At 45.1% G+C, this 27,149-nt stretch overlaps 1 protein-coding gene across 2 annotated transcripts in view; it reads right to left on the bottom strand.

Annotated features, from left to right (window-relative positions):
* The window catches only part of SLCO3A1 (solute carrier organic anion transporter family member 3A1), a 134,716-nt gene that overhangs the window by 89,332 nt on the left and 18,235 nt on the right, over positions 1-27,149 (bottom strand). For both annotated transcript variants that reach the window (XR_005629113.1, XM_039722868.1), the window contains exon 2: positions 22,282-22,747. Coding sequence is in view for 1 of the 2 variants with exons in the window: in XM_039722868.1 (XP_039578802.1) it covers positions 22,282-22,747 (466 nt within the window). In the remaining variant the exon portion in view is untranslated. The remainder of the gene's footprint in view (positions 1-22,281; positions 22,748-27,149) is intronic.

Raw genomic sequence — 27,149 nt, 5'->3', positions numbered from 1 at the left:
TCTTCAGAGTAGGTTAAACTTGCAAGGTCAAGTGATAACTTTGGTGTTTTTTAAGCTGTGGCATACAAGGAGGCCTCAGGCAGCACTCCTTTCCCTTTCCCCATCCCAATCCCATGCTGGCTCTGCATCCCAGCAGGGCAAGGCTGGAGCAACCCCAGTGCTGCTGTGTTCTGCAGCAGTCACCTCAGCACCTGTTTGGAACCCCAGGGAGACTTTGAGGTCCCCATCTCAGCAGGCACAGCAAACTCATGCAGTCAGAGTTAAGAGGCACTAGGGCAGCTCTGGAGGCAAAGCTCTCCAGCTCTAGCACCACAGGGCTGGGAGATGGTGACACTTCTGCAAAGTGAAGGATGGTGCAGGTGAGAGGAATGCCCTTCCAGCCCATGACTATAGATACATCTCATTAACAAGTGTGCAGTGAACTGACATAGTCCCTTTTCTTACTATCTTTAATTTTGAAACAAACCCCAGAAAAACCTTTGCTGCTGCCTTGGAATGTTCCAAGCAAACAGAACTTTGACATACTTCCTTTTAAAGCTTTTTTCCTCCCCTACTTTTTTTTAACCCTTGAAATACTGACTTTCTGCTCAGTAAGAATGCCTGATCTTGCACATACCCCCAGCTATAGCCCTTCCTTATCCCCAGCCACCATGTGGAGTTTCAGTTTGAAACTCCACCAGTGTTTCTGGGATGTTCCAAAGGAACACTGTAAAACCAAGGCGTGACCTGAATCTCAGGACAGGGTGCTCTCTGAGCAAGCTACACCTGCCACTCCTGAGAGTTTGAAAATAAGGACAACTCTGCTACTCTGTCACAAATCCCTAGCCAGTATTTCATTTTAGTGGACTTAAATTGCTCTGGCACACAATGCAGCTTGAAGAAAAACGCTCCCCTGAGCAGCTGCAGTTGCTTGTTTAAAAGCAGAATAATCCTGTGTAGCTCCTCAGGATGGATCACTGGGAACTGTGATTCTGTGATGTTAACAACCCATCCCAAGATGACACATGTAATCCTTTGGCTCCAAAACAAAAGCAAACTGGAGCACAGAGGGGACGTCCTCCTTCAGGTTCTGCCAGCCTCTGCACACGCCGCCCAGGAAATGTTTCACTCACCTCTGCACTGCAAACACCTCTAAGAAGAAGTGAAGCAGCAGACTAAAATCCCATATAAGCATCATAGCGTGACTCTGAGGACAAAACATAGCTCTAACATTTCTGACAGGAGAGGTAGCAGAGGAGAACTGCAGAAGTGCCCTTCTCTAGGGCTGTCCCTGAAGCAATGGCTCAAGATTAGCTCACACGAACTGCTGCAGCAGCTGAGCTTTCTGGGGTCAGAGAAGGAAATTTCAGTCCCTGAGCAGTTTTGCTTATGTGAGTCAGATGCTCTTGAAGCAAGCTGTGTACACATGTGCATTTTCACATGCAGCCCCTTGCCCACATATTGATTAGCAGCAGCACATTCTGTCTCTCCAGTTCCTTAATGCCAGCACTGACTGCAATTCAGCCCTGTAAAATAGAGGAAGCTCATACAAAGCAGGGGGAAATCAATATGTGACAACCATAATTCTCTGCTCAATAATTACACAGAATTTACACTGCTGAGTAGGTTCCCTCCATTGATTTTTACAAAAAATATTTAGTGCAGCAGGAATACAGGTGTAAGGCTAAGTTTTGAGGCTCTGTCTTTTCAGTGCATTGATTTCAAAACAATAACCAATTTCACACAGTACAATGCTTTAATACCTTCATTCAGAGACACACCTCCACACAGACCATGCCTCTGCCTACAGCATTCTTCTCCCTCTCCATCTCTCTTTGTTTAAAAATCCCAGTTTAGCAACTCTTAAGTCCTTATCACAGTCTCAGTAAGAAATGAGTCATGCTGTAGAAGGCCTTGGGTCCAACAAGAAAGGACAACATCCCTGGAATCCTGTCAACCAACCCCACCCAATGACACAACTGAGGGGCTGTGAAGGTGTGCCAGAATGTCTCAGTGCTAGACAATGCTCAGGCTGTTAATTACACTCTCATAGGAAACAAATAAACAAACAAATCCGTCCTGATACCAAAAAAATCTCTCAGAATGTGTTCTGCAAAACTTGAGGGATGAGGGGGGCAATTAAGAAGGGAAAAAAAAATCATTGTGTTGTCACTGTCCAACTCCAGAGCAAACCTGTATCATATCAAATGTGAACACCTGGCCATCCAGCTTTAGAAACAATAGAAAAGAACAGGACTAGAAAATACAGACAATACAAGACAATGCTCAGGCTGTTAATTACACTCTCATAGGAAACAAATAAACAAACAAATCTATCCTGATACCAAAAAATCTCTCAGAATGTGTTCTGAAAAACTTGAGGGATGAGGGGTGCGATTAAGAAGGGAAAAAAAAATCATTGTGTTGTCACTGTCCAACTCCAGAGCAAACCTGTATCATATCAAATGTGAACACCTGGCCATCCAGCTTTAGAAACAATAGAAAAGGACAGGACTAGAATATACAGACAATACTTAGACAGGGAAACTAGAAATATGGAATGGAAAAACAAAAGACAGAAGGTCAATACTGCACAAAAAGCTCACTTCTCTTGCTTTTCTCTCCTGAGAACACTGATGTTCCTAATGCACCATGAATTCCGTAAGAATGACTCATTATCTAAGTAATAAAAGATTAAGTTTTTCTTCTCCCTCCTTAAACTTCTGCAGTGGACGGTTTTTCAGGAGCGTGATCGGGGTGAGTCATTGCAGAGGGTGCAGGGGCCACAGCTGGACGTGCAGTGCTCCCATCTCAGAAACCCCTTCCAGGTGCTTTGCAGAGCTGTGCAATGATAAATGGCAGATTAGCATCTGACATGCTAGAGGAGAGCTTGTAATTACCAGCAAGGCGGAAAGGCAGAGGCAAATAATTGCCTCTCTTCCAGGAGACAAACATTAGAAAGGTTTATTGAGCAATGCTTCTTGGGGTGGCAGTGGCCTCTTTCAACACCTCCTCTAAACCCTTCTTCAATTCTCCCCAAGCTGGGGAACTCCAAAGCCACAAGATAAACTATCACAGGAGCAGGGGAGGAAGAGTAAGAGGAATAAAACCTGGATCCAGGCTACAGAGTAATAAATATTTATTGCCTTTCCTTTCTGCACATTGTGGAAACAGATGCAAAATGAAGTTCAGTGACTTGTGGGAAGCAAGCCAAACCCAGCTTTGCTGCTGCTGCAAACAAGCAGAGTGACAGGAATGGCTCCTGGTTACCTTGCTGGTGGTGCAGAATTTGTCTGTCCATCCAGGACCTTCTAATCTCTAACTCCCTGTTCCACTCCACATGCTCCAGTCCCTCCCAGTCCCACGTGCTGGGGAACAGCCACACTGACAAGTGTGGCTCTGAAGCACTGGGACATGGCTGCTTAGTCCTGAAGTACTGCAAAGACACAGTAGCTGTTGCTGCTTTGTCAGGAAGCCAAAATTTTAATAGCTTCTTTTGTCCAAGGTCCAAACATCAGCTCCTCTTCTCATGTGATGAGAACCTCTCCTTGTACCTTCACTCAACATTCTCAAGGAAGCCTGTTATGTTCTCTCAGACCTCCTTCAGCACAACTGTGTGCTGAGGAAACTGTTTGTTCTCTTGTCACACTGCCAGAAGCATGCAAATACTATAAAAAGCCACACAGAAAAAACCACAACTGCCTTTTGTTTGCTGGCTTTCATATTTTTTCCTAGATTAAAGGCAAGTCCCACCATCCAACACGCAGCTAGAAAAGGAAAGGCAACTACCAAGATATAGGGAAGTGCCTAAGGACCAAATGATGTCACAAAGTTTAAATATAATAGTCCCAAAATCAAACTTGTCTCATATTCAGTAACATGGCTTCAAAGGGATGGGTGGGAGCCTTAATTTCCATCCTTTCTTAGTGGATTTTGGTTCTTCTGTGTAGTCACTTCAAAACTACCACTTCCATCTAAGATCTGAAGTTCTCACAGGCTCCTACCTCACGGGGTGACACAGAGGCACAAATGGGTATTTCCAATTATTTAGCTGATGATGCATTAGGCAGGGATTGAATTTGGAAAACTCTTTGCAAGCAGCTCAGGCTTTGAGCACCCCAATTATCAACAGGATGGTGAAGCTTAGGCAAACCCCAGAAAACAGCCAAAGTGAGGGAGAAGGATCCTTCTCCTGAGTGGCCATTCTAAAGAGCCTCACTAAGAGACCACCAGGAAACAAGAACTTTGCTCCTAGGACATGATGTTTCTTCAAAGCAAGAACAGGTGGGGAGACAAAACAGGCCATCTATAAATTGTTCAGGGTACATTTCTTTCCTTCAATAAACAGCTGAAGCACACCACAGGTTACCAGAGGACATCAGAGAAGCACGAAATGTGAAGCAGTTCAAGGAAAGAGAGAAAAACCTGGGGCAGGGCTTGGCAGTGCAGACACCAAGCAGGTCTCTGGGCTGGAGGGGAGGAAAAGCTGAACACACTGACTTATAAAAGTCAGCAGCAGGTGAGACAGGTCAGTGCAGTTTCACATGCTCAGAAGAGGCCTCTGCAAACAGCAGCACCTGCCAGATGGAGGGAGCTGCTGCTCTGTCCCCATGCACACTCTGCCCACTGTTCCCTATGCAGTTTGGCTTTTTTTTCCCCCTCCTCCACATCTGTAACATCTCTAGTTGACTTAAAAAGCTATTTTCTTTTTGTGGAAATATGAAAGCTCTCCATTATTCAGCACTTATTCCACATGGATGAAGGTCGACGGCCTCCTTAAAGAGCTTTCTGCAGTGTGTAACATTAATAGCTGCACCAAGATGAAATTAATTTCATTTTCCGAGATCTTACTTTTGACACTGAACAAAGTGCGTGGGATGGGAAGGAACAGCAGTAACAATTGCTTGCATGACTCAAGGGGAATTACACCTCAGGCACCAGGACCAAACCCCACAGACCACTTCTGCCCTCTCCTCCAGAGCAGGCAAAGGACTGGGTGAACTGGTCCACACTGGTCACTCCTAAATCCCAAACTCCTGAATACTTGTAAGTCACAGCCAGGAACCTTCTGTGAGTGACGTTCACAACATGTGAGGGTGTTGGCAGAAGACTTGAGGAAGTCTTAAAAATGCTTACGAGCTTAATGAGGTTAATTAGTAGGTTAAAAAGTACTTTAGTCATTAGAAATAAAACACAAGAAACAAACTGTTCACTTAAAAGGGGGGAAAATGAGAATAAATTGCAGTGATTGGTATCAGGTCCTTCTGCTCTCACTAAGTGAAGTTGACATTTCCCATTCTATGCTCAGTGTCAAGGGCTGGGTCCTAAAAGCTGCATCTCTGATGGCTATAAGCAAGAAAAAAAACAAAAAAGGACTGACCATCACATTGCCCCAATACAGATCTCACTGCAATGGTTACAGCATTCAGAGCCTGTGAGAGCCCTCTGCCAAACCAATCCATACCAGCTTTAATCCTTTGAACAAGTTTAAACTTCTGAATCTGGGTATTTTTGACTGAACGGTGACACCAGCAGGTCTGCTGGGAGTCCTGGTGGGATGGGACATCCCCCATTAGTCACCTCCAGCCAGAAAAACACAGAGCCAGACCCTTGCTCAGGAGCATCTCTCCAGGAAGGCAAAGACAAAGCCACCAAGCCTACGAGGCTGAACACAAAACACACTCAGGGGGAAAAAGGAGAAAGTCTGGCAGCAGGGAGTTGCAAAGGAAAGAAGACTGAACCAAAGCAATGTAAAGATTAACAGGAAGGTGGAGATTAAGCACTGCTGTGACCTGACTGTTTTATTATGAATAAAGAAAGGGTACAAGGAAATACAACACCAGTGCCCTGCTTCGTGCTGTGCTGACCTGCCCCTGCTTAGGCCACCAGCATCAGATGGTGTAAACAGCCCAAAGGAGATCTGCCATCATGGTGTAGAAATCATATGCCATTTAGAAACCCTGGAATTAAATTGACTTTGCAATTCAACAGCAAGCACAGAAGGAAGATAAATAAAAAAGCCAGTGGGTTAAAAGTCAGGCTCTCCTTCAGTGCTGGGAACACAGTTTGATTTTAGCTATGCTGCACAGCTCGAAGACAAAAGCTTAAGCTGTGATATTAAGGCTCATACAGCTGAGAAGATATTGGCATTTGGGCAGACGTCAGCAATTCTTGCAAGCGAGCTACAGATACCAAGGGCTGGAGAGTCAGAAGCATTTCTGCTGTGTAAAACGTGACATGCCAAGATATTTATTCTGTTGCAAATGATGCTCCACATGAACCTTGAAAGACTGGGCTTCTTGCAGCTGAAAAATAAGACACCTCCTCCTCCACACACTCGTACATAGGTTTTGGCTGAGGTGTAATGATGCTCCTGCTGTCTGCTCCCCCAGTCTGTGCTCCCTCACTGAGCATTTGGGACTTGCACAAGATCCCAAATTCCTTACACATGTGGCTCCAGGGAGAAAAATCATAGGAAAATGCCTCGACATTGGTTATATTAAGGCTTGTGAGCACAGACTGGGTGATGAGAGCATTCTACCAGCGCTGAATACAAATCAGAGGCAACACACAACCACGGGTCGCCTGTTAAGTGATCAGCTCCTATTTGCACTCCCTGGAAAGGGCTTCTTGCTTCTGGGAGGGCACGTGGAAGAAGCAGGACGGAGAAGGGCAGCCCAGGACACGCTGCCCACTGCAGAGCTCCCAGCAGGAACGCTGCCAGTTCCCACGGCTGGCGAGACCCGCAGCGGCTCCGCTGTAGGGACCTGGGCACGCCGGACCCACGGGCCAGAGCTGCCCAGCTGAGAGTCCTTTGAGCCCCACTGAAAATAACAGGCTTTGTAGCTCATGGCCAAATATTAAATGTCATTTTCATACTGATTTTCAAGCTTGGACACAAGTGTTTGTTTTTCAGGGAATGCTCCAGAAAGCTTTCGCCTTCTGCACAGATGGGTGCAGCCAAGATCTAGAAAACAATCCACCAGAACTGATGAGACTTGATTTTCCTCCTTATGAAATTATTATATCTGGGATTTTTCTGAATGTAAAAGGTTACAGTTAAAACTTGGGATAATGAAAGCAGAAGTTAACTTTCATTAAAAAAAAACTAACCTAGAATGTTGCAATTACTTCTGCCACACAAAAAGCCTACTGAAATTCAGAAATTATTATTCAAGTTAAATATTTGACTAGTTAGATTAATTTTTTGCTTGTTTTATTGGCTTTTCTTCCTTTCTTAAATAATCTCCCTCCAATTTGCTGCTAGAAAACCCTGAAATGGTGGAAATAAAAAGCAGCCAGTTTATCCTGTTAAGGTTTAGATCATGTCCAGCTGCATAAGAAGCATAGATAAACAGGAGGGAGCAACTCATTCAAAAGGATTTTGGGCCCATAGGATGGATGTCATATGTCTGAGAAACACTTTTTGCCTTCTTGCCACGATTCCGGATACCACAGAAGGCAGCAGATAAAGGTACAGCTCCTGCCCCATGTGCTCAGGCTGGATGTGCAAGGACACAATCACTATTGCCTCCACTGCACATTAAGCTCTGTGTCACCCTTGAAATTGGTCAGGATCAGAAGGGACTGATGAACCTTTGGTTTATTAATTATTTTTTCTGCTCCCTAGAGAAATTACACTAAAAATAAAAAAGAGCATTTTCATTTCCCTTGAAGAAACTTGGAAAATTATAATTCCAATATAACTTTGGCATTCTGATTTTTTTAAGTAGTCTACAACTTCCTCTGAAAGGGTAGTAAACTTCTTGTCTGTCAATGGAGATTTACTTGGTTAACAGTTGTATGCAAGTGGAATTAGACCTTCATCACCATTTCTAGAGCATGCTGGGTATATGCACAGCATTGCACAAATTAAGAACTGCACCAGACAAATAACAGGTCTCCCATCCAAAAGAGCTTACATTAATTATGTTAATCCAGCAGAGACAGAGGAGTGTGATTAAGCAGTCTCTACTGCCTGGGATTTGGCTGTTACCCAGCAGTAATCCTGCACAATCTGGGTTTGAAGTGTGTTTGTAAGGAGTATAATCTAACCACCTATACTCAAAAGCAAAGCCAGTGACTTGGGCAGACTATGGCATCCCTAGATGCAGGAGCAGTTCCTGGAGAGCAGCATCTCCAGAGATGAGCCCCAAGCCCCCAAGCTCAGCTCCAGGGCAGCCAGTCTCTCCCCTGACTGTTGTGAACCTACAGGCACGGGGGACTTGAAGTTAGGCAGTGACTGTAATTAAACCCCACAAGCCTCGTTAAGGAAGAGCAGAAGGAGACACCAGAAACAAACCTGGTGCCAAACCCTGACATGCAGCTGTTTCCTATGCACCTGATGGGGGAGGAAGACTCAGCTACATGGACCCTCCATGCAGTCACTCTATGTTAGATTTGAACTCTCCCAGAGAGAGCAATCTCTGTACAGGAGGTGCCTCATCCTCCTGCTGCAAAGAGTCTGTTAAACAACAATTTAAGTGTCACCTCCAGATCTCCCCTTGCTTTCAGCTGTACCACAGCTGTTATGAACACAGCTGGCTGAAAAAGGGATACTAACTCCCATGCAGCAACACAGCCTGGGGCAACACAAGCTACAAGACACAGCCTCAGATCACATGTTTGTGACCAGCAGAAAAGGAGAGGTCCCTTCAGGCAACTGGAGCCACATGGTGCTGAACAGACAGGCTGTGACAAAGGTGCCCATAGCCCGGGCTGGAGGCAGTAAACCTCAGTGGTCAACACTGGACCTCCTGCTTCTCTTCCAGTGCCGTCCTGCCAGAGGTGAGACAAGGAGCAGAAGGTGCAGACCCTGCAGAACTGAGCCTGTGCCTGCTCTGTGCCAGCCCTCCATGGCAGCAGCACACCAGCCTCGCCCCAGTGATGCCACCCAGCACACTCACTGTCCCCAAAGGCACTGACAGTGGCACCTGGTGTGACACAGCCCTGACCCTGCTCCCGCAGCAAAAGGTTATCTCAGCTTCTGGCCCAGCTGGCAGCAGACCCTGGACACTGCTGCGAGGACCCTGCTGATATACTATCCACCTGCTGTAACCAGAACACAGCTCATTTATTCGCTCTGTCCCTGGCAGGCTGTCTCCCATCCAGAGGCATCTCCAGGGAAAAGAAGCAAAAGCCCTGAGTCACTGCTCGCAGGCACCGGGAGCTCTGCCTGCCCACTGAGGAACCCTCTCCAGCCCATTCACTCCTGAGCATCACCTTTGGCAAGCAGGCAGCAGCTCTGTGCTACCCAGCACAGCTCCAGAGGGAAGCTGGCAGCAACAACAATGAATCATCTGCTGAACCTGAACTCGTGACGGTGTGAGCGTGGACTCTGCTGTGCTGGATCCAGCTCGGAAGGCTGCGAGGAGCAGAACCACAGGGACAGCTTCTGGGATGGGAAGTGGGAAAGGTCTGCTGCCAAACATCAAAACCCATCTCTACACTCACAGCTGACAGGGAAGCAAATCCTTAAATCTAAAGAGATCGCCTTAAACAAATTCCATTCCTCTCTGCTGCATCCCTCTAAGACAGAAAGTCTGCAGGATATTGTGGAAAAATCAAGATACTCTCAGAACAAAGGCTGAGGTCCCAACCCTTCTTTACTCACTTCACACAACAGAAAATGACACATGAAAATGCAGATCTCGAGAAATGCTCTGTTTCCAAGTCTCCTGGACAGAAAACTGAAGTAGTAACTTCAATATACACACACAGAGAAGATGATAAACATGTCTACAAGCTATTTCTAAATTCTCAGTCTCATTTGCCAACTGAGATGCTACAGACAGCAAGTAATTTCTCTGTCTCAGCAGGGGAGACAGGACAGAAATCTGTAGACAATGTGAAGAAATGCTGCTCAGGCAGGAATCAAAGAGTCAATCCTTGGGAAGTGAAGATCACTGTTACACAAATCTGGTTTGCAATGTTTCTTTCATATTACAGTAGAAAAACCCACTCATACAAATGGAATAATGTCAACATGTACCTATTCTGCTACTAACTTTGTGGTGGATAAACTCAGTGCAATCATAAAACCCCCCAGCTTATGGGTTTGCTGTACCTGTCACTCCCACAGCCTCAACTTAAAGCGCCCTTTGATGATCTGCTGACAACTCACTTGTTCAAGGTTTGCATCTAGTTTGAAAAGCTCAACATCCCCAGCATGAAAAACAACAATGTTTTCCTTGGGTCAGCAAAACAGGGCAAAGGCAGCTTTTATTTTTCACCCTAACCCTATCTGGGAGAGGCATGGCTCACATTCAAAGGCACGAGTACTCTCTGCCACACGGCTGGCAATGAGTTTTGCTCTGTAGCTCTGTAGCATCATCCAATTCTCAGCTGGAGGTTTTCCAGTTAATAAAACGGCCATATGGGGCATTAAAAAACAAAACCAAAAAACCAAAAGCACTTCCTTCCTTTGCAACCTTCAGTCTCAAAAATCCCTCCAAAAAAAAGAAAAAGAAAGAAAAAAAAAGAAAGAAAAAATTAAAAAAAAGAAAAGTAAAGCAGCAGCCAGTGGTACTCCTGAAATTCAAGAGCATCTCTTTTCCTTCTTACAACCCTTTTACCCAGCAAAAGCACTATCAGCACCTTTGGTCGGGTGTGCTGCGGGCAGAAGACAAATAATGATGGGTTGGAGGCAGCAATTAGCATCTTCAGTAAACACTGGATCTCTCTGGGAACAAGGCTTCTGGCACACTCGCTTCCTGACACCACCCACACTCACCATCAAAACACTCTGTTTATTCACAAAACAAGCCTGCCTTGCGAGAGAGCGGAGATGTGAGCACCCTGTGGTCTAGGAGGAGGCACACACCAACACCCTCCTGAGCCCTGCAACAGCTGTGACCCAGAAAGGCAACGTTTAGCACAGATTCCACTTACACACCTGATTCCCAGGTGGGTGTCGATTATTTTAAGAATCTGAGAAATGAAGACAAGAGAATTTTAATAAAAAAATTGAGTCTTTGGATGTGAGGATCCAGGCTTCGGTAGACTTAATGGAGATGCCATGTTTCACATGTACAGGCTGAGCTCCTGTCTTAATTCTGGTTGCTTCAACATCTGACCCTCCAGCTTTAATATGCTGCTGCTCACATCAACACTCCACCTCCCTTTCACCACCATCCTTATTCTTGCCTTTGCTGAACGCAGCCTTTGCTCAAGCAGATTTCCCAAATCCTTACCCCATCCTAAGCCACCTCCAACAGCTCCCCAGTGCACTGTAGATTCAATTTCCAATTGCCTTCCTGGGCTGCAGTAAGCAGCAAGGACTTTCTCGAGCATATCCTTAGCCAGCCCTACACCTCCTTACTTGACTCTCATTCCTCTGCTCCTCTGGCTCAGCTCTAGAATTTACTGCCCCTCCAGGGCTAATAAAACCCAAACTTGCTGATTTTAAGGCACAGAGTGTCTCTTCTGTTTACTCAGAGTTGCAATACCCCAGGACAGCAAGACTAATTTATTCAGAAAGCTTCACTCAGCTGCTCTCATCTGCACGCTACCACAGTTTTGGGGGGTGCAGAATGTGAGATGAACTCAGGGAGCTACACATGGGAGCATTTTACACAGCAATTTGGAGAGCAGCACAGCTGCATTTTCACTTCTCTTGTTTATCTGAAATTTTCACTTCAACAGGTCTTTTATGCATCGGCAAAACTCATTAAAGACTGTATTTTTCACCTAATGGGATTGCCTGTCCTGATTTTTGCCAGCTGTGCCAGCCTGTGCCTTATCTCCCCAGCTCCAGTGCATTTTCCCACCAGTCCAAGAAATTCCACATGCACTCCTATTTGTGGTGGGATGTTGCAACACAAGGGTGATGACACGACTGCCAATTCAGCAGATTTTTGACAGGCAGATACCACTTCGAAGGTATCTTTATTCCAAGAGAAGTTCTGTGCCCACTTCGCCACCTTCACTGCCTTAAAGCCAAAATCCTAATCATCCAATCAAGAAAGCAACAATCTTGGGAAGAAAAATGCACAGCCTAACTCGGAGATGAGAAAAGCCACAGGGAACTGTGGAATTTGCTACCATTTTTGTTGTGCAGGCTATAAGATAGCTTCAGAGGTGACAAGTCTGGGATGTGCATCCCTGTGCTGCTGGCTCCTGGGAATGAGTTTCAGAAGAATGAGGTGCCTGTCCTCAAAACACTTCTTGCAGCTCACCAACCTCAGTCACAGGATGGTTTGTGCTGGGAGGCACCTTAAATTCCAATACCCCTGCCATGGGCAGGGACACCTTCTGCTAGACCAGGCTGCTCAGAGCCCCATCCAGTCTGGCCCTGAAGACTCATCAGTGACTCACCACCCTCACAATCAAGTTTTTCCCTAATATCTAATCTAAACCTACTCTCAGTTTGAAGCCTTGTCCTGTCACTGCATGCTCTTGTAAATAGTCTCTCTCCACTAGGCAAAGACAGGGCTGGTCTCAATCATCCAGCTCTTGGAGGCAAGTTAAACATAGTTTGCAGAGGTGGAGCAGGCTAGTGCTAGCAGACAAAAAGCCAGGATCTGTAACCCCTCTGACACTGAAAAGAAAGGAATGTCTGCACCCATGGAAGATACATTGCTTTGCAGGAATGTAGTGAAATGCTGTAGTTCTCAGAGCAATTGCAGAGCACTGGAGTCAGAATTCCTGGGGTCTATTCTCACCCTCTTACTAACTTGTTTTATAACCCTTGAGACGTTGCTGAGTAGGAGTATTTGCTTAACCTCAGCTTAATTTAAGTTTTGCTCCTACTTACAAATCAACTACCTCCAGGACTCTAAGCTCCTAATGAGGTGGGGAATACAATTACAGAAGAGAATGTTTCCATTTCCTAGGGAAGTCTCACCAACACATGAAGTAAAGCAAGGTTTGAAGGGATAATACCAGATCAGGTGACAACTTAGAAACAAAATGTAAATATTCTTGAGCATGATTAGTCACACTGATCAGAACAAGATCCACCAAGCATGAACATGTGTGTATTAAATAGGTATTATCTCTCCCTACCAACCTCTTACCCTCTGGCACTTGTGGGAAAGAAACTCTTCACAGAACTCTTACCCAGAACCGCTGCAATAATTTTGTTTCCTGCAATGCTGCTTCCTGCGGTTTACAACACAGCATACTTGCCTCCCACCAGTATCACAGAAGCACATTTAGAGAGGACATGATAAAACACAAGTACAGTAAAACATTTGTATGCTTGCATTCGTGGAGTGTGAGTTTTTACATGAAATGAGGAGAAGGAACACTGAAAACACACACACACGTCTCTACACCACAAAACCAACACGTGCCCAAATTAACAGAAAGCTCAGAGAGAACTGACAGCTCAGGCCAGTAAAGCATTAATCAGTGCTCAAGACACCTCAGAAGCATGGCCAGGGGATTTTGTAGTTCACTTTTTGCATGCTACCACCCCTTCAGTCTCTAAACCCAGCACACAGTTTATAACTGTCTGCCAAGAAGAAGCTCTCTCTAACAAGTCTTATTCTTTTGATGATCAGCCTGATTGGATTAGGACATCCATATGTTGTAGCTGATGGCTAACAAGATAGAGGTGGTTTTTCATCACATGGGTAATTGGTCTCTGCAGCAATTACTAAGAGCAAAGTTGTCCCAGTTGTCTTTTACTCCCCCCTAATATTATTTCTTTCAAACTCTAATAAGCAGTATCGCTGTCTTGTACAAACAGTCACAGTGGGACTGGTTTGTCTAACACCAAGGGCAGGAATGTACGGAATACCAAAGGGAAAAAGTGAGGTAAGCAGAGGGACACAGAGAAGAAAGAACTGGTGCACAGAGCATCTTGCTCTTCTACCACTTTGAACACTTGAATGTTCACTATTGCTTTGATCTGCTGCCTTTAGCCAGATCCTGCTCCTTGTCACAAACACAGCTTTGTTTGGCTCAAGAGCTCTGAGGTATTAAGTCAAAAGAGTAAAGTCACATGCTGTTAACTTCTATCCAAGAAACTAAATCTCACATTTTAGCTGGTTAATAAAGGGCCAAATTTGGATAGTCTCCTCCATACAAAATCCCTATTACTGAAATCAAAAGGGGGCTTAGCAGGAGCAGGCCTCCCTCTTAGGAAAAGCCAAATACCTCATTAGCAGCATAGTTAGTGGAATGGCCATACCCTGGCAAAAAGAAATCTGATAGTAGACTGAATCCTTTCAAAAGAGCAAAGTTCAAAGAAGCAATTTTGGGAGCAGGCACCAACTTTGAACCAAACAACCAAATTTTGAGAAAGCAAAGCCAGAATTTCTCCTAAGCCAAGGAGAAAGTGCTTGATAATCACATTTATGCAAACTTAGCATTTATGGAAAACAAATCCATAAAGTTATACATTTTCAACGTGCACCAAACTAAGGAAGAGCTTCCACTCCACTGGCTGCTAAGATGATCACAAAGAATGCAGAGGAATTTTATTTTTGTTTTACAAGGTACCCATCACTTGCGGCCACACTTTTTCCTCCAGGCTGGTGCCTGAGGTGTAATCAAATACTTGTAGTTAGTGAGGCTGCACTGATGTCTCCACAGCAGCTCTGCCCCAAGTCCCACACTGCTGGGCCTCCTCACACCCTCACAGGGCCTGTGGCAACAGGACAAGGGATAAAGATTTTAAACTACTATAGGGTCAATTCCAAGCAGATCTACAGAAGAAGTGTATTATGAGGAGGGCCATGAAACAGTGGCACATGTGACACTGACAGAGAGGTGGTGGGGTGCCCTGCTCAGTCTCCAGTGCCCAGCAAAGCTGGGATAAAACCATACTTTAACAGCTTTGGCAGCTGAGTGCTGCCAGGCCCTGTGGGTCAACAGAGCTGCACGTTTGTGCCATGGCACTGCTTGGGACTTTGCAAAAGCAAACACATTTAGGAGGTTACTCAAATAGCACTTTTTTTGGCACCCCAAGGGTGTAAGTGCCAGCTCGCCCAGAACCCAGCTCAGACCTGCAGCAGCTTCTCCAAGTGCAAGAAAACTTGGTTGAGCACCTCACCCAGGCACAGGGGAGGCAGTTGTGACAGAGGGAAAGCAGGAACTTGTGTGAAAGGGCTCTGCATTCTCCTATGCACTCTTACAAGCACCTTGTCCTGCACATAAGTGAATAACACCCAGCCACTGCCATGAACTGTGGTGGTGAAGGGGAAAATTCTGTGCCTTGTCCCCTTCCCAGAGGAAGGGACAAGGTTGGCACACACCACTCCTGCTTGTGCCATCAAGGAGGCACAATACAAGCCTTCAGCTTTTGACATGGGCAACTCACCACCTTCCAATCTATTTAATTAATTTTATGAACCTCAGGACTCTGCATACATGCCATTTAAATGACAAGGGCACTGCACTAGACAGGCTGCCCCAGGAATGATGCACCTTACTAGGCTCTCCCAGCTGATGACTATTTAAAGTACACCACAGAAAAAAAACCAACAAACTCAACAAATGGAGTGATTTTTACAAGACATCAGAGTCAGCAAATCCCAATTAAGGCAAAAATCAGCTGCAGAGTACACAGAGAGCACAGAGTAACATGGAAACAGCTTCCACCCTCAATATGCTTTCACACAAAGTCATTTGGTTGGGCCCAAGCTTTATTTACTCAGCTCATAACAACAGCAAAAAAAGAAAAAGGTTAAGGTAGCAGAAGGTTAAGGTAACTGAAAAAATTGCTGTATTATAATAGAGCCCACAACAGTTACGACTTCGTGCATATATTTATTTAATTGAATAAATACATCCATTCAGCCACTGCTTTGTGCAACAGCCTTCCTGCCTGTAGTGGAAAGGTTCTTCCCATTAACTGATTATTGTTACTGCTCTGATACACCCTACACACTTGCTCGTGTTTCCATTTAATTTTCCAGGGTATTACCACTGTAAAAGAGGACATGTGTAAGGGAGCCAGCCCTGCTGACACACAGCAAATGAGAACTCCCAATTCTCCCCAAAGGGCTGTAATTATAAAAGGCTGCAGGTTATCGATGGATCAGTGGGTTAATACCGGGATATCCGCATGAAACTGTGTAATTTCATCTGATCACACTCAGTCCACGGGGGAGACAACCAGCAAATCTTTCAGCACAGACACCTTTCAGTAATGAACAGGCATCACAGCCCTCGCGCTGGCAGCAGCTCTCCTCGGAGCTCAGCGCTAATACTGCGCCTTTCTCAGCCCAAGGGAGGCTGTGACAGGAAGGAAGGGCTCTCCAAATCACCCGTAGGAGGATGCATTTACTGAACAAAAGCATTACAGAATTCCGTCTTTGGGCTAAAAATATTACACACCTATAAAGCTGCCTATACCAGCAAGGAGAAAAGCAATTCTCGCTTCTGTGCCCACGTGGGGGTGGACAAACTCACCAGGCAGCTGATGGGTATGGAGTGGGCACAGAGCAAATACAACAGATAGGAGTCAGCTACAATCCACTACAAGAGACCTCATAAAACAGGCTATAAAAGGAAAAAGGGTAAGGAATGCACAAGGCTGGCAGAGGCTTAGGTGGTGAGCTCAGAGAAGCATGCTCCAGCAGGAAGGGCTAATGTGAATAAAGCACCCATTGCTTGCAGACCACAAATGAGCACAACAGGAAGGAGAGTGGGAAATGCTGTGAGGAGTGAAACGATAAGCAGCCAGGATGGGCAGAGCTGAACAGACCTCTCAGGTGGGTCCTAAAGGCCTTCCAGTTGATACACATCAACAGATGGCCTCAAAAGGCTGATGGTATGACCTGTATGCTATAAACACACAGTTATTCCACTTCCTGTGGTTTAGAAGGGTAGTTTCAGACATACATGTCAAGAAATTTGAGAGCTTTGGAAAGAATAAGACTGATCAAAATACATTAATCCTCCTTGTAAGAGACTTTCATCAGGCAGAGACAAAACCAGCAAACCTCAAACACACAAAATGTTGACTCAAACTCCGATTTCAGCAGCTTATGCTGATAAAACTTGCCGTTAACTCACCAGCATAGATATTAACTCTCAGATTTAAGTCTTGTCAGTTGAGAAAATGTTTCTGCATTTCCAAAGCACAATGGCTGCTATCATTTTGACTGACGTAAGCTACCATAAATGATTTTTGAAATGGACAAATTTATCCCTGGAGACAGCAAGATTCCAATTAGGGCATGTTTGTGCTCCTCTGCGGCAAATCTTGAGCTGGTGCTTAAAGCAAGACAGAAGGCACCAGAAGCAAGAGTGAGCTTTCTCTCTGTCATCACAAAACAAAAAGTGCTTCTACACTTTTTTATATTTGATGCAAAATAACCCCACACTGATACAAAGGTCAAAGCCAGCAGCTGCAATGCAGGGTCCCATCCCTGTTACAGGGTTAGTTAGGGCAGATGTGGCAAGAATACAGCATTCTGTTGAGTTCTCCTCTCACACCAAGGGTAAGAGCTGGAACAACCAGACGATAAAACCAAAATATACACAGAAAAGGCAAAATAGGTAAGACAGAAGAAAGCAGCTAAGCAGACACATCCAGCAGAGCTGCCTTATCCATTTTTGCATTTCTCTGCCCGGTCATGAAACAGGCCAAGGACAGTTCTGTGCCCCAGAGGATGCTGTGCTCAGATACACCCTCGCACACTAATAACTCAGGAGCACTCATCACTCCACAGCACAAACTTCTTGACTCAAGACTTGTCCCTTCCGGGGTCTCCTTTAAGCCATTCTTCACATTACTGCAATTCAGCAAGTAGCCCCAAGTCATGGGTCCTGAACATGTGGGGTGTGTGCCCACGATGCCAAACACAGACAGCTTCAACAAATGCAAAGAGAAACTCTGAAATGCATTAAAGATCAGCACAGCATTCTTCTGAATGAGTCTTAAATCTGGCAGGGCTCCTTCCAACATCAATATCAATTTCCTCCATCAACTGGAGACAGAATAATAGCAACTTCCTCTGTTTAATACAGCCCTTAATTGTCCCAGATCAAATACTGGCTCCCAGAGGCTATTCATTCTGCTCCGTAGGTAACTGTGCCCTAGACAAGATGCAAGAACTTTTATCAGCAAATGTTACATGCAGCAGGAAGGCCAGAAGGTGTGTCTCAGGCTGCTAAAAACATTAACCAACCACATCACTGCACTGGCTCTAAGACAAAGCACTCACAAAGCACTGCTGGGAGCAGCACGGGCACTCCAGTGACCAGAAAACACTTGCAAGCTCCTGGTTATCTGAGAGGCAGCAAATCTATACAATCACTGTCAGATCCCCTCTTTTTTCCCCCTCTTTGTATCAGCCCTGATCCCCTTCCTAATGACAAAGTCCTCACTGATTTCAAGAGAACTCAGCAAGACTGAGCAGAAAAAGAACTAAAAAAGGAAATGCCAAGTGAGTCATTAGTGGGTGGAGAAAAGAACCGTATAGTAAGTAGTCTTTACTCCTTTAAAATAAACAGTGCCACAGATTGAAGGAATCCTTTGACACTAGTGAAGATGGAGCAGTAACAAGCCCTGCACAGTCTGTACGAATGATGAATTCCTCCACTTAGTTATGCCAGATGCCAATAACACACAGGTAAAATTAATCTGCTTGTTTGGAAACCTCTAGATGGGAGTTCCAATACTAAATACAAGATCAGACTCAGTGAGAAGCAAACCAGCACCAAACCAGAACATTTTCCCCAATTTTAAATTGCTAAGAAAATTCCTTTATTTTTTCCATCTTCTGGCTGCTACTGCCAGCATTATGAGTTAAGCAGGTGCTCAGATGCTGAAAATGGGAAGAGAGTTTTCCCCATCATTAGGTTTCACCTGACCAGCAACCTGTTCCAGTGAAAGGCATCCCTACCTATGGCAGGGGGTAGGAGCTGGATGATCTCTGAGATCCCTTCCAACCCAAACTGTTCTATGACTCTATGATTAACCAGAGCAGGCATGGTGCCATGATCTTTCTAACCCTGCTACAGCTCAAATATGTTTCCTTTGGAACATACTTTGGTGTGTACTTTCACGCACTCATCTCTTTGGTTGACTTTGCCCTGGGTTACCAAAACAGCCCCTTTTTCCTAGGCCTGGTTACTACAGCAACAGAATCTTTTTGAGTTTGGTAGCAACACACTGCAGGCAGCAAAAAAAAATCTGCCATCAGTGCAAGAAACATGAAGATTCAAGTCAGCAGCCCATGAAGAGGAATATTCCTGTAGTAGCTCACCCCTGCCTCTCTAATTAAGGAACTCTAAGAATCCCCACCTCCCTGGCAGAGCACAAGCCTGAGCAATCCCTGACTTCAAAGGATGCACAACAGAGGTGCACTGCCCACAACCTCCTGTGTGCCTGTCACTGCAGAGAAACCACAGGAGAAATCTGATGGGCTTCACAGCCACAAGAATATTACACTCCACAGATGCTATTAGTTCCACTAATGATTAAAGCCAAAGCATCACTTTAAACTCCATATGGTATCACATCTGCATTCTTCTGCATGCACATGAGTATTAACACACAAAAAAGAAGGGTTGGGGGGGTTCTTAGGGTTTGGACTTTTTTTTTTAAAATAACCAGAGAAGTTGTCCTGTATTGTTATTTCACTGCTAAGTGACTGTATTAGATATTATATTATTACTCCACTTAACTTTCATACAACTCAGAAGGAGGGAAAAAAAACCCTCTCAGTGCACACAGTTATTTCTATCTAATTCACTGCCTTGGGACATGAGGATTTTTATTGCAGAGGTGAACAATGACAAGTGCTTAGCTGTCAGGTTGAGAGACTGCTTCTAACCCTCAGCTACAGTCCAGCCCAATGCAGCACACACAGACTCAACATAAGCAGTACACTAAGAACAGCACAAAATGGTCAATCTGATCATTTCTCAGCAGCAGCCAGTCATTCTACAAAGTTCAGCCAGACTATTATCACTGTTATTAATTAGTTCATATCCTGAGAGAACGATCTATGCCAGATTTGCCCCTAATTTCAACTAAGGGAACTTACCCAAAAACATTTCATCTGGTCACACACAGCCCCCACTGAGTGAGTGTGCTATTATGAGAAAGCAAACGGATATAAATATAGCACAGTGACAGTATCCACTCTGCAGTTATTTCCTCTGCGAAACAGAGCAGAATGAAGTGGGTAAGCTGCTCAGCCAGCTTTCTTCTAAGGCCAGTGAAAACTGCATTGATGACATCAACAAAAATAATCAGTTAAAGACAAATCTGAGCAAAGAATTCTCAAACAACACTTAAGCCAAGCAATCCGACCCCCTCTGAAGTATCCACCAATGTAAGATGACACTTCCACTTGTTTCTTCTCCATTTATATTCATTCATGGAATAGATTTTTTTTCCTGGTAGCTTTTATTTTCACTAGCAAAATTGATTGCAAGTTGATAGATGAATTAATCATCCAATATCTGAAACCCTGCTTGTGATGAATAGGCTAGGACAGGGCAGAAATTAAACTTCATTGCTGGTTGAGTGTGCATAAACAGGCACTCCTCTGTAACCCACAATTCAGATGTAGAAATCCAGGTTATGATTTCCATAGCTAAAGCCAGAAAGCAAACAACCCCAAAATGCTCGGGGTTTTGTGGTGAGTTTTTTTTTGGTGTGGCTTTTTTTCTTTGTTTGTTTTTAAACTCCACATGTAGTAACAAATACGGTTAGACAACATCCTTATCTCTGCAGAAAAAATAAAAAAGCAGCACATAGTAAGCAGAAATAATTTTCTGGAAGCATTTTCCCAGCTACAGTTGAACTGCCAACTTTAAACACGTTATTTTAGCATACAAGATGAATGTAGCTCAGGAAGAAGAAGAATCACTCTTCCTAATCCTCCTCTCATGCACCCTCCTCCAGCCTGTTCCCAAGATATGAAGCATTGCTTAAGAAATGCCCACGGAACAGACTGAAAGAAGTTGCTGCCCCTCTACATAGTTATTTATAATAGATAATCTTAGAATCACTCTTAATTCCAGCTCATCACTTATGGTGTTGGCACAGTTGCTCCAGTGAATTCAGTCTCATTATTCACCTTTGGGTTGTACATTATCTTGTATTTTATACATCATCCTTCTTTGTCCAGTGGATCTCTCACAAACACTTACAGAACCAAGTGAAGATGAATAATGACCCAAGGACAAAGCTAAATGCTGAAATACTATGATTTTATGGCTAGCTACAGAAAAGCAGGGACATGTTTTGAATACACAGACGAGGCTCTAAGTGAAGCAGCAATACATCCATGAATGCCACGCCTATGCAGTGACCTTCCACCAGGCTTCTGCACTACCCAAGACATTAAAAAGCACTCTGAAAGTCAGCAGGACTGCTCAGCTCTGCTGTCAATGGCCACACTCAGCTTGGAAACTTGATAAAAATGTCTTTGGGAAAAAAACCCAAAGGGGAACAGGATCAGCCATTCAGCTGAAAGTCACACCAAGGTGGGGATGACGGGACAAGTGCACACTTTTGGTTACCAGGATTATACTAACAATGGCAGCAGACACTCCACTGATTTATGCCATTGGAGCAGCTCACCTAGGACAAATCCTGCAGAAAGAGGAATGTGCCAAGCTGGTACATATTTTCAAAGAAAACTTTGCCAACAACATCCTCTTTAAACCTGCTGGGAGGGGGAACTACTGCTGAAACCCACAAGCACTTTACCCCAATAACTGAGATGTTTCACTGGGGAATCAAAGGCAAATTTCACAGCGTAACCATATGAAAGAATTTTGCAACATGATCACCAGAACCATGAGTTCTACTTCGGGCTCACTGTATCTCTAAATAGACCTCGCCAGCTTCCATGTCCCATTCCGTTACAGGGATCACATTATCAAGGGTCCTGCCACAGCATCCTGGGTCACAGCACCTACTCTGTAAATGGCACTTCCTTGCTAAAATGTGACAGTGGTAGTGACAACACGTGTGTCCTCTCAGTCTCCTCAGACTGCAGTGACACATGCTTTGGAACAGGAAGAGAACTAGGGTGTCATGTGGGGGGAAAAAAACAAAAGAAAAAAGTCAATCATCGTCACACACACCACTTGAAAATTCTTCAGCAAAAACTGAGCCATAAGCCACCAATATAAGAACTTAAAGCAATCTGGGCAAACACAAGAGAAGGAATGAGCATCTGCCCAATCATCACAGCTGTCCACCTTTACCACTGCTACGATATAAGCAAGTACTTAGAGACCCATGCCAAGTTACTTTCACAAGCACAGCAGCACATGGAGAAGAGGCCTTGAGGCATCCCTTCCACTGGCATCAAACAGGGAACAAGAACCAGATGCCAGCCCACAAGGAAAGCCCTCCAGGAGAAGTTCAGAGAGCCTTACCTATGTACAGGGAGGAATCTTTCCGCCTCACATGGTCATCGATGTAGGAAACTCCCAGGGGCTGGACAGGGGTAGCACCAATGCCCAGGAGGACCTGTGCCCCGATGAGCAGCAAGTACATCATGTTGGTAGCAGTCCTATTCCTGCAGATAAGGTCCGGGTCTGGTCCCTCATCACTGGTGGACCCGTTGACAGCACACACATCCCTCCCTTCAGCTCCCCAGCGTATTTCTCCCGATTCGTATTCGTACTGGTGGGTCAGAAATTCAGGCAACGCAGAAAGGAGGGCACCCAAGGCCATGACTATCCCTCCACATCCTATCAAGCGTGGCCGGTGTCCTCGGGCTCCAAAGTAGCTCACAAAGAGGATGAGGGCCAGGTTGCCAATCTCGAAGCTGCTGGCAATGACGCCCACGTCAGCGCTCTGCAGGTTGAATCGCCGCTCCAAGGTGGTTAAAACACTCACCTACAACAGAGAAATCCAGAGAAAATTACATTCCATGCCTACCATTCTCCTCATATTTACTGCTAAAATGCAAATCTCCTTGACTTTTTCCTGGAGCTGAAACCATACCCATCAAGGACATCCAAATCACAGTACAGTAGCTGAGCTCCAAGCATGACCTGACTGTTCAAATACAGCCATGCCAGAAGGTCCTAATACCAAGTGACATTTCACAGCCTACCACCTGTCTGAGCACATGTCACTTCCGAATTCCTGTGCCCATCAGTGTGTATTTTGGATGCCTGCAGACACCCACGATTCCATGATTCTGTCTTTGGGCTCCCTTTCTATTTGAAGGCACAACCTTCACTGTCCCACGGAACCAAGGCACAAACCACACTGAGCTTCACATCCTGCCAGGCACCCAGCCTTTCCCTTGGAATGAACTGCACTTAGGATGCAGCAGAAAAGCCTGCAGATTCTTTGCCTGCACACCAGCACAAGGATATCGAGCCACTCAGAGACAGTGATGTACAAACAGGCAGTTTAGCTGGCACTGAATGCTTTTACTCAAGTATATAAATAAAATGCTGATCAAAGGGTTTAAACTGTTTGTGGATTAGTTAATGACTGGGATCGTCACAGAGTATTTTTGAGAAGACAGGCCAATTAAGGTTTATATAGAAGATTTAAATCCACCATGAAGAAGGGATGATTTAACAAATTGTGGGTATTTAACACTAGGAAGAGAGAAGCACATGAATAGTCTTCAAATATTTAACATTGCTGCAAAAAGGAATGACCTGTTCTTTGAATTCAAAATGGATGGGACAAGAAGTGACAAGTTTAAACTGCAGCAGAGATGATTCAAGTTAGATACAAAGGGGAGAAACCAGATTTTACTGGTAGGGATTGTGAGGCATCGAAATATGTTGCCTAGAAAGGCTGCAGAGGTCTTAGAGCACAGATCAGCATCTGTCAGGTAAGACACAGGTGTGACTGATCTTGCCATGGGGCAGGAAAATGAACAAGATCATCTCTTGAGAACTCTTCCAATCTTGATTACATGTTGCAGCGAAACACAAGTGGATTTTCTGCAACAGTCAAGCACTGATCAGAGCATGAAGGATGAACCATTAAGTACCTCACTTGCTGTCAGGTCTGCTCAATGGAGAAAACAGAGTATTCTCATGTCTATGGTAGCGTCCCTCTTCTACAGTAAAAAAGCAACAAAAGAAATCTTGAATGTGTCACGGAAATGCCAAAAACTTTTACCTTGAACAAAAAACTATCTAGTTTTTCAAACTGTAAAAGATGAAGGTATTTAAGGTTGTTCTAAAAGATGCAGGTTTCTCTATTCCAAAAAAAATGTGATAAAGACCTCAGAGCAGAAGGTAGCCCCTGGATAGAATAAAAATAGCCTCCCACTGGAGGCACTGAAAATCTTTGCTGATAAACCTCACGAAGCAGGAGCCAGCCTGACCGACTTTAAAGTATTCTGACAGCAGTTCTTCTCAGGGGGCAGATTGCCTCTGCCAGGGTACACCAGGGCACAGTTGGACAAAGACAGCCCCGTCGGCAACAAAATGGAAAATGGAAACAACCCACTTCTGCTGCTTTGCATAAGCAAAAGCTCCCAAACCTGACTGTGATAAGTGTCCAAGTCAGATGTCCAAAACTGGACTGTGTTAATGTTTTCTGAAAATCCAGCCCTCTTCTCATACAGGCAGCCATCATTTTATACTACCACCAGTGTAATCCTCCCCAACTGAAGAGCAGAGGAAGGCAAGGAGAAAGAAACCTAAAAATGAAATCCTATGAATAAAGGCAGTGCAAGAGCAGCAATTCTTTCCATGCCTAAGCCAGGTGTGCGTGTCAGAGGGAGAGGAGATCACCACTCTGCCTGCAGCACCAGGTGCAGGTCCCTGCTGGGATGAAACAGCTCCGTGACTCACGAGGGATCCGGGAGTCCTCTGTGAGAGGGCACAGCACAGCCTGTCCTGCTCCAGTGGCCTTGGCCAGCAGGGCTGGAGCTCACATTCTGAGGGACACTGCTGCTCCCAGCCCTGTCTCTGTGGGAGCTGAGCAGGTGAGCACAGACACTGCTACAAAACATCCTGCTGGTGTTTCCAGAGCAAGGCATGCCAAGGAGGGGGATCCACACATCCCATAGCCACAGGCAGATCCACCAGGCACCCGTGGGAGAGAGAACCATGGAATGGTTTGGATTGCAAAGGACCTTAAAGACCATCTATAGTTCCAAATCTTTCACCATGGGTAAGGATTTATCATCCATGGTTTTATTGCAAGGTGTGGTCTAACAGGGCTGGCGCTGGGGTCCTGTGAGCACCAATTCTGACAGACTGGGGAATCTCTCCAAGATCAATATATAGCTCTGAGCATGCAGAATTATGTCTGTGGTGCTCATTTCTGAGCTGTACCTAGATGGAAAACTCGTGATTAGTCATTACAGCTGTGTAAACTGAGGTAGAGAGCCAACTATTAATGAGACAAGTACAGTCAACAAAATTAATTTCTGATGGAATAATTTAGGCTGGAAGATTGAAAGCCAACAGAAGTGATTTCCCAAGGCCAACTGGTATTAACTAGTTTTGGAAGTCGCTCACATTTTGACCTGGCTGCCACATTTTAGGCTTTTACCATACATATATACAAGTGGCTAGAAAACAGGAAGGTGTTTAGACACATGTGGGTGCCAGATCTCCAAAGGGTCAGATTTTGGACAGCTGGATTTCAGATACAGAAAACGGCACCATTTTCAGGTGCAGTTCACAGTGACAGAGACAGTAAATTGGTGACAGAGACAGTAAATTGGTGACAAACCAGAGAACTAAAACCGGAGTCCCAGCTCTCATTCCACTCTTATTTCTGTGGGACTTCATTATTTTCCTTTTCACAAACACGAACCCACTCACAGTAGGGAAAAAGAATCTCACCATCCCCTAATACTTTCCTGCTTTACTTTGGTGAAAAGACTGAAACAAAAGCAGGAGGAGGACAGCAATACAGGGCAAATTCCAACTCTCTTGATAAAATCTGGCAGTTCTCCTTATTCCTCTGGCCAGACCACACTGCACTTCCCAGTCTGCTCCTTCTGGCTGCAGCACTGCTGCCCAGTGCTACCAGCTCTGCCTTTGCTAAGTGGGTTATGAGGAGCAGGGGATATGGTGAAAGAACAAATCCATCACATCAGCCTTGAGCATCCAGAAGAAAACAGCATCCAAGTACAAAATGCTGAGACCAGCACCAGCAGAGTAGCCTCCAAAACTGACAGCCACAGTGAGGGAAAAAAAAAAATCCCCAAATAAAAATAGGGCTGGGAAATAAACTGTCGACACGCAGATTCTTAGCCAGAGAACAACAGGAACCCAACTGCATTTTATCCAGGGTAGCTGCAGCCTGGACAGCACAGCCCAAACTCTTACTGTGACATTCTCTGTGACCTTAGAAAGACCAACTACAACATCAGCAATAGCACAGCACAGATGTCACCTGCATTTATGCAAAATAAACCCCTGCCCATGGCTAAAATCGTCTCCCCCACCCTCCATGCTCCATTTTCATGGGACTTTCTGTATATAAGGTTTAACCTGACTAAACTTGTCGTTTCTATGTGGGATGTTTCCAGTGCCCTGGTAACTGGGATAAAAACACTGTATTGCCCATATTTCCTTTCACAATCCTGTTCCCCAGCAGACCAGCCATCACCACTCCCAGACACTAACTCTTTTTAACCAGACTTACATAAAATGTTGTAAAAAACACCACGGGTCCCTGTAAAATACTGATGTCATGTGGAAAGGCTGTGAGGATTATAAAAAGTCCCTGTGTGCTGATGCCAGGTCAATCACTCCAGAGCACAGCCCACGTGGATGCTGTTTAAGAGCAGGGATGTGGGCCATGGGATGGTGCAGCCTCACAACAGCTTCAGATGGACAACCTCCTGCTAAAACACAGCAGGGAAACACCAGGAGCCCACAGCTGTGAGGCTGCTTCTTCCTGACTCCTGTCAACTTGCACAGCTGTTTAGTCAGGGATGGGAAGAATTGGCTAAGAGGGTATTTAGCTAAAAAAAGCTTCTAACCCAAGATCAAAACCATTACCAGGAAGCAAAGACAGCACCCAGCAAAACTCATGCAGACAAGATAGAGCAGATCATGCAGTCTGAGCCCAAGGAGCCACTGGTGTGAAACCACCCACAGGACCAGACAGGTCCAGGGCAGGCACAAGGACAGAGGCAGGGCCAGTGCTCCATCCATGGCACATGCCAGCACCCAGGACAATGGGAACAGCACTGAAACCACAGCTTCCCATGGCTGTTACTCCACAGTTCCTGCTCCTCCACACTGGGTCTGTACTCAAACAGCCAACTGGACCACTCAAAACTACACCAGTTTGGCAC

The sequence above is a fragment of the Passer montanus genome, unplaced genomic scaffold (genome assembly GCF_014805655.1).
Source record: "Passer montanus isolate IOZ18808 unplaced genomic scaffold, ASM1480565v1 scaffold5, whole genome shotgun sequence".
Lineage (NCBI taxonomy): Eukaryota > Metazoa > Chordata > Aves > Passeriformes > Passeridae > Passer > Passer montanus.
This window is presented reverse-complemented; position numbering and strand designations above follow the sequence as displayed.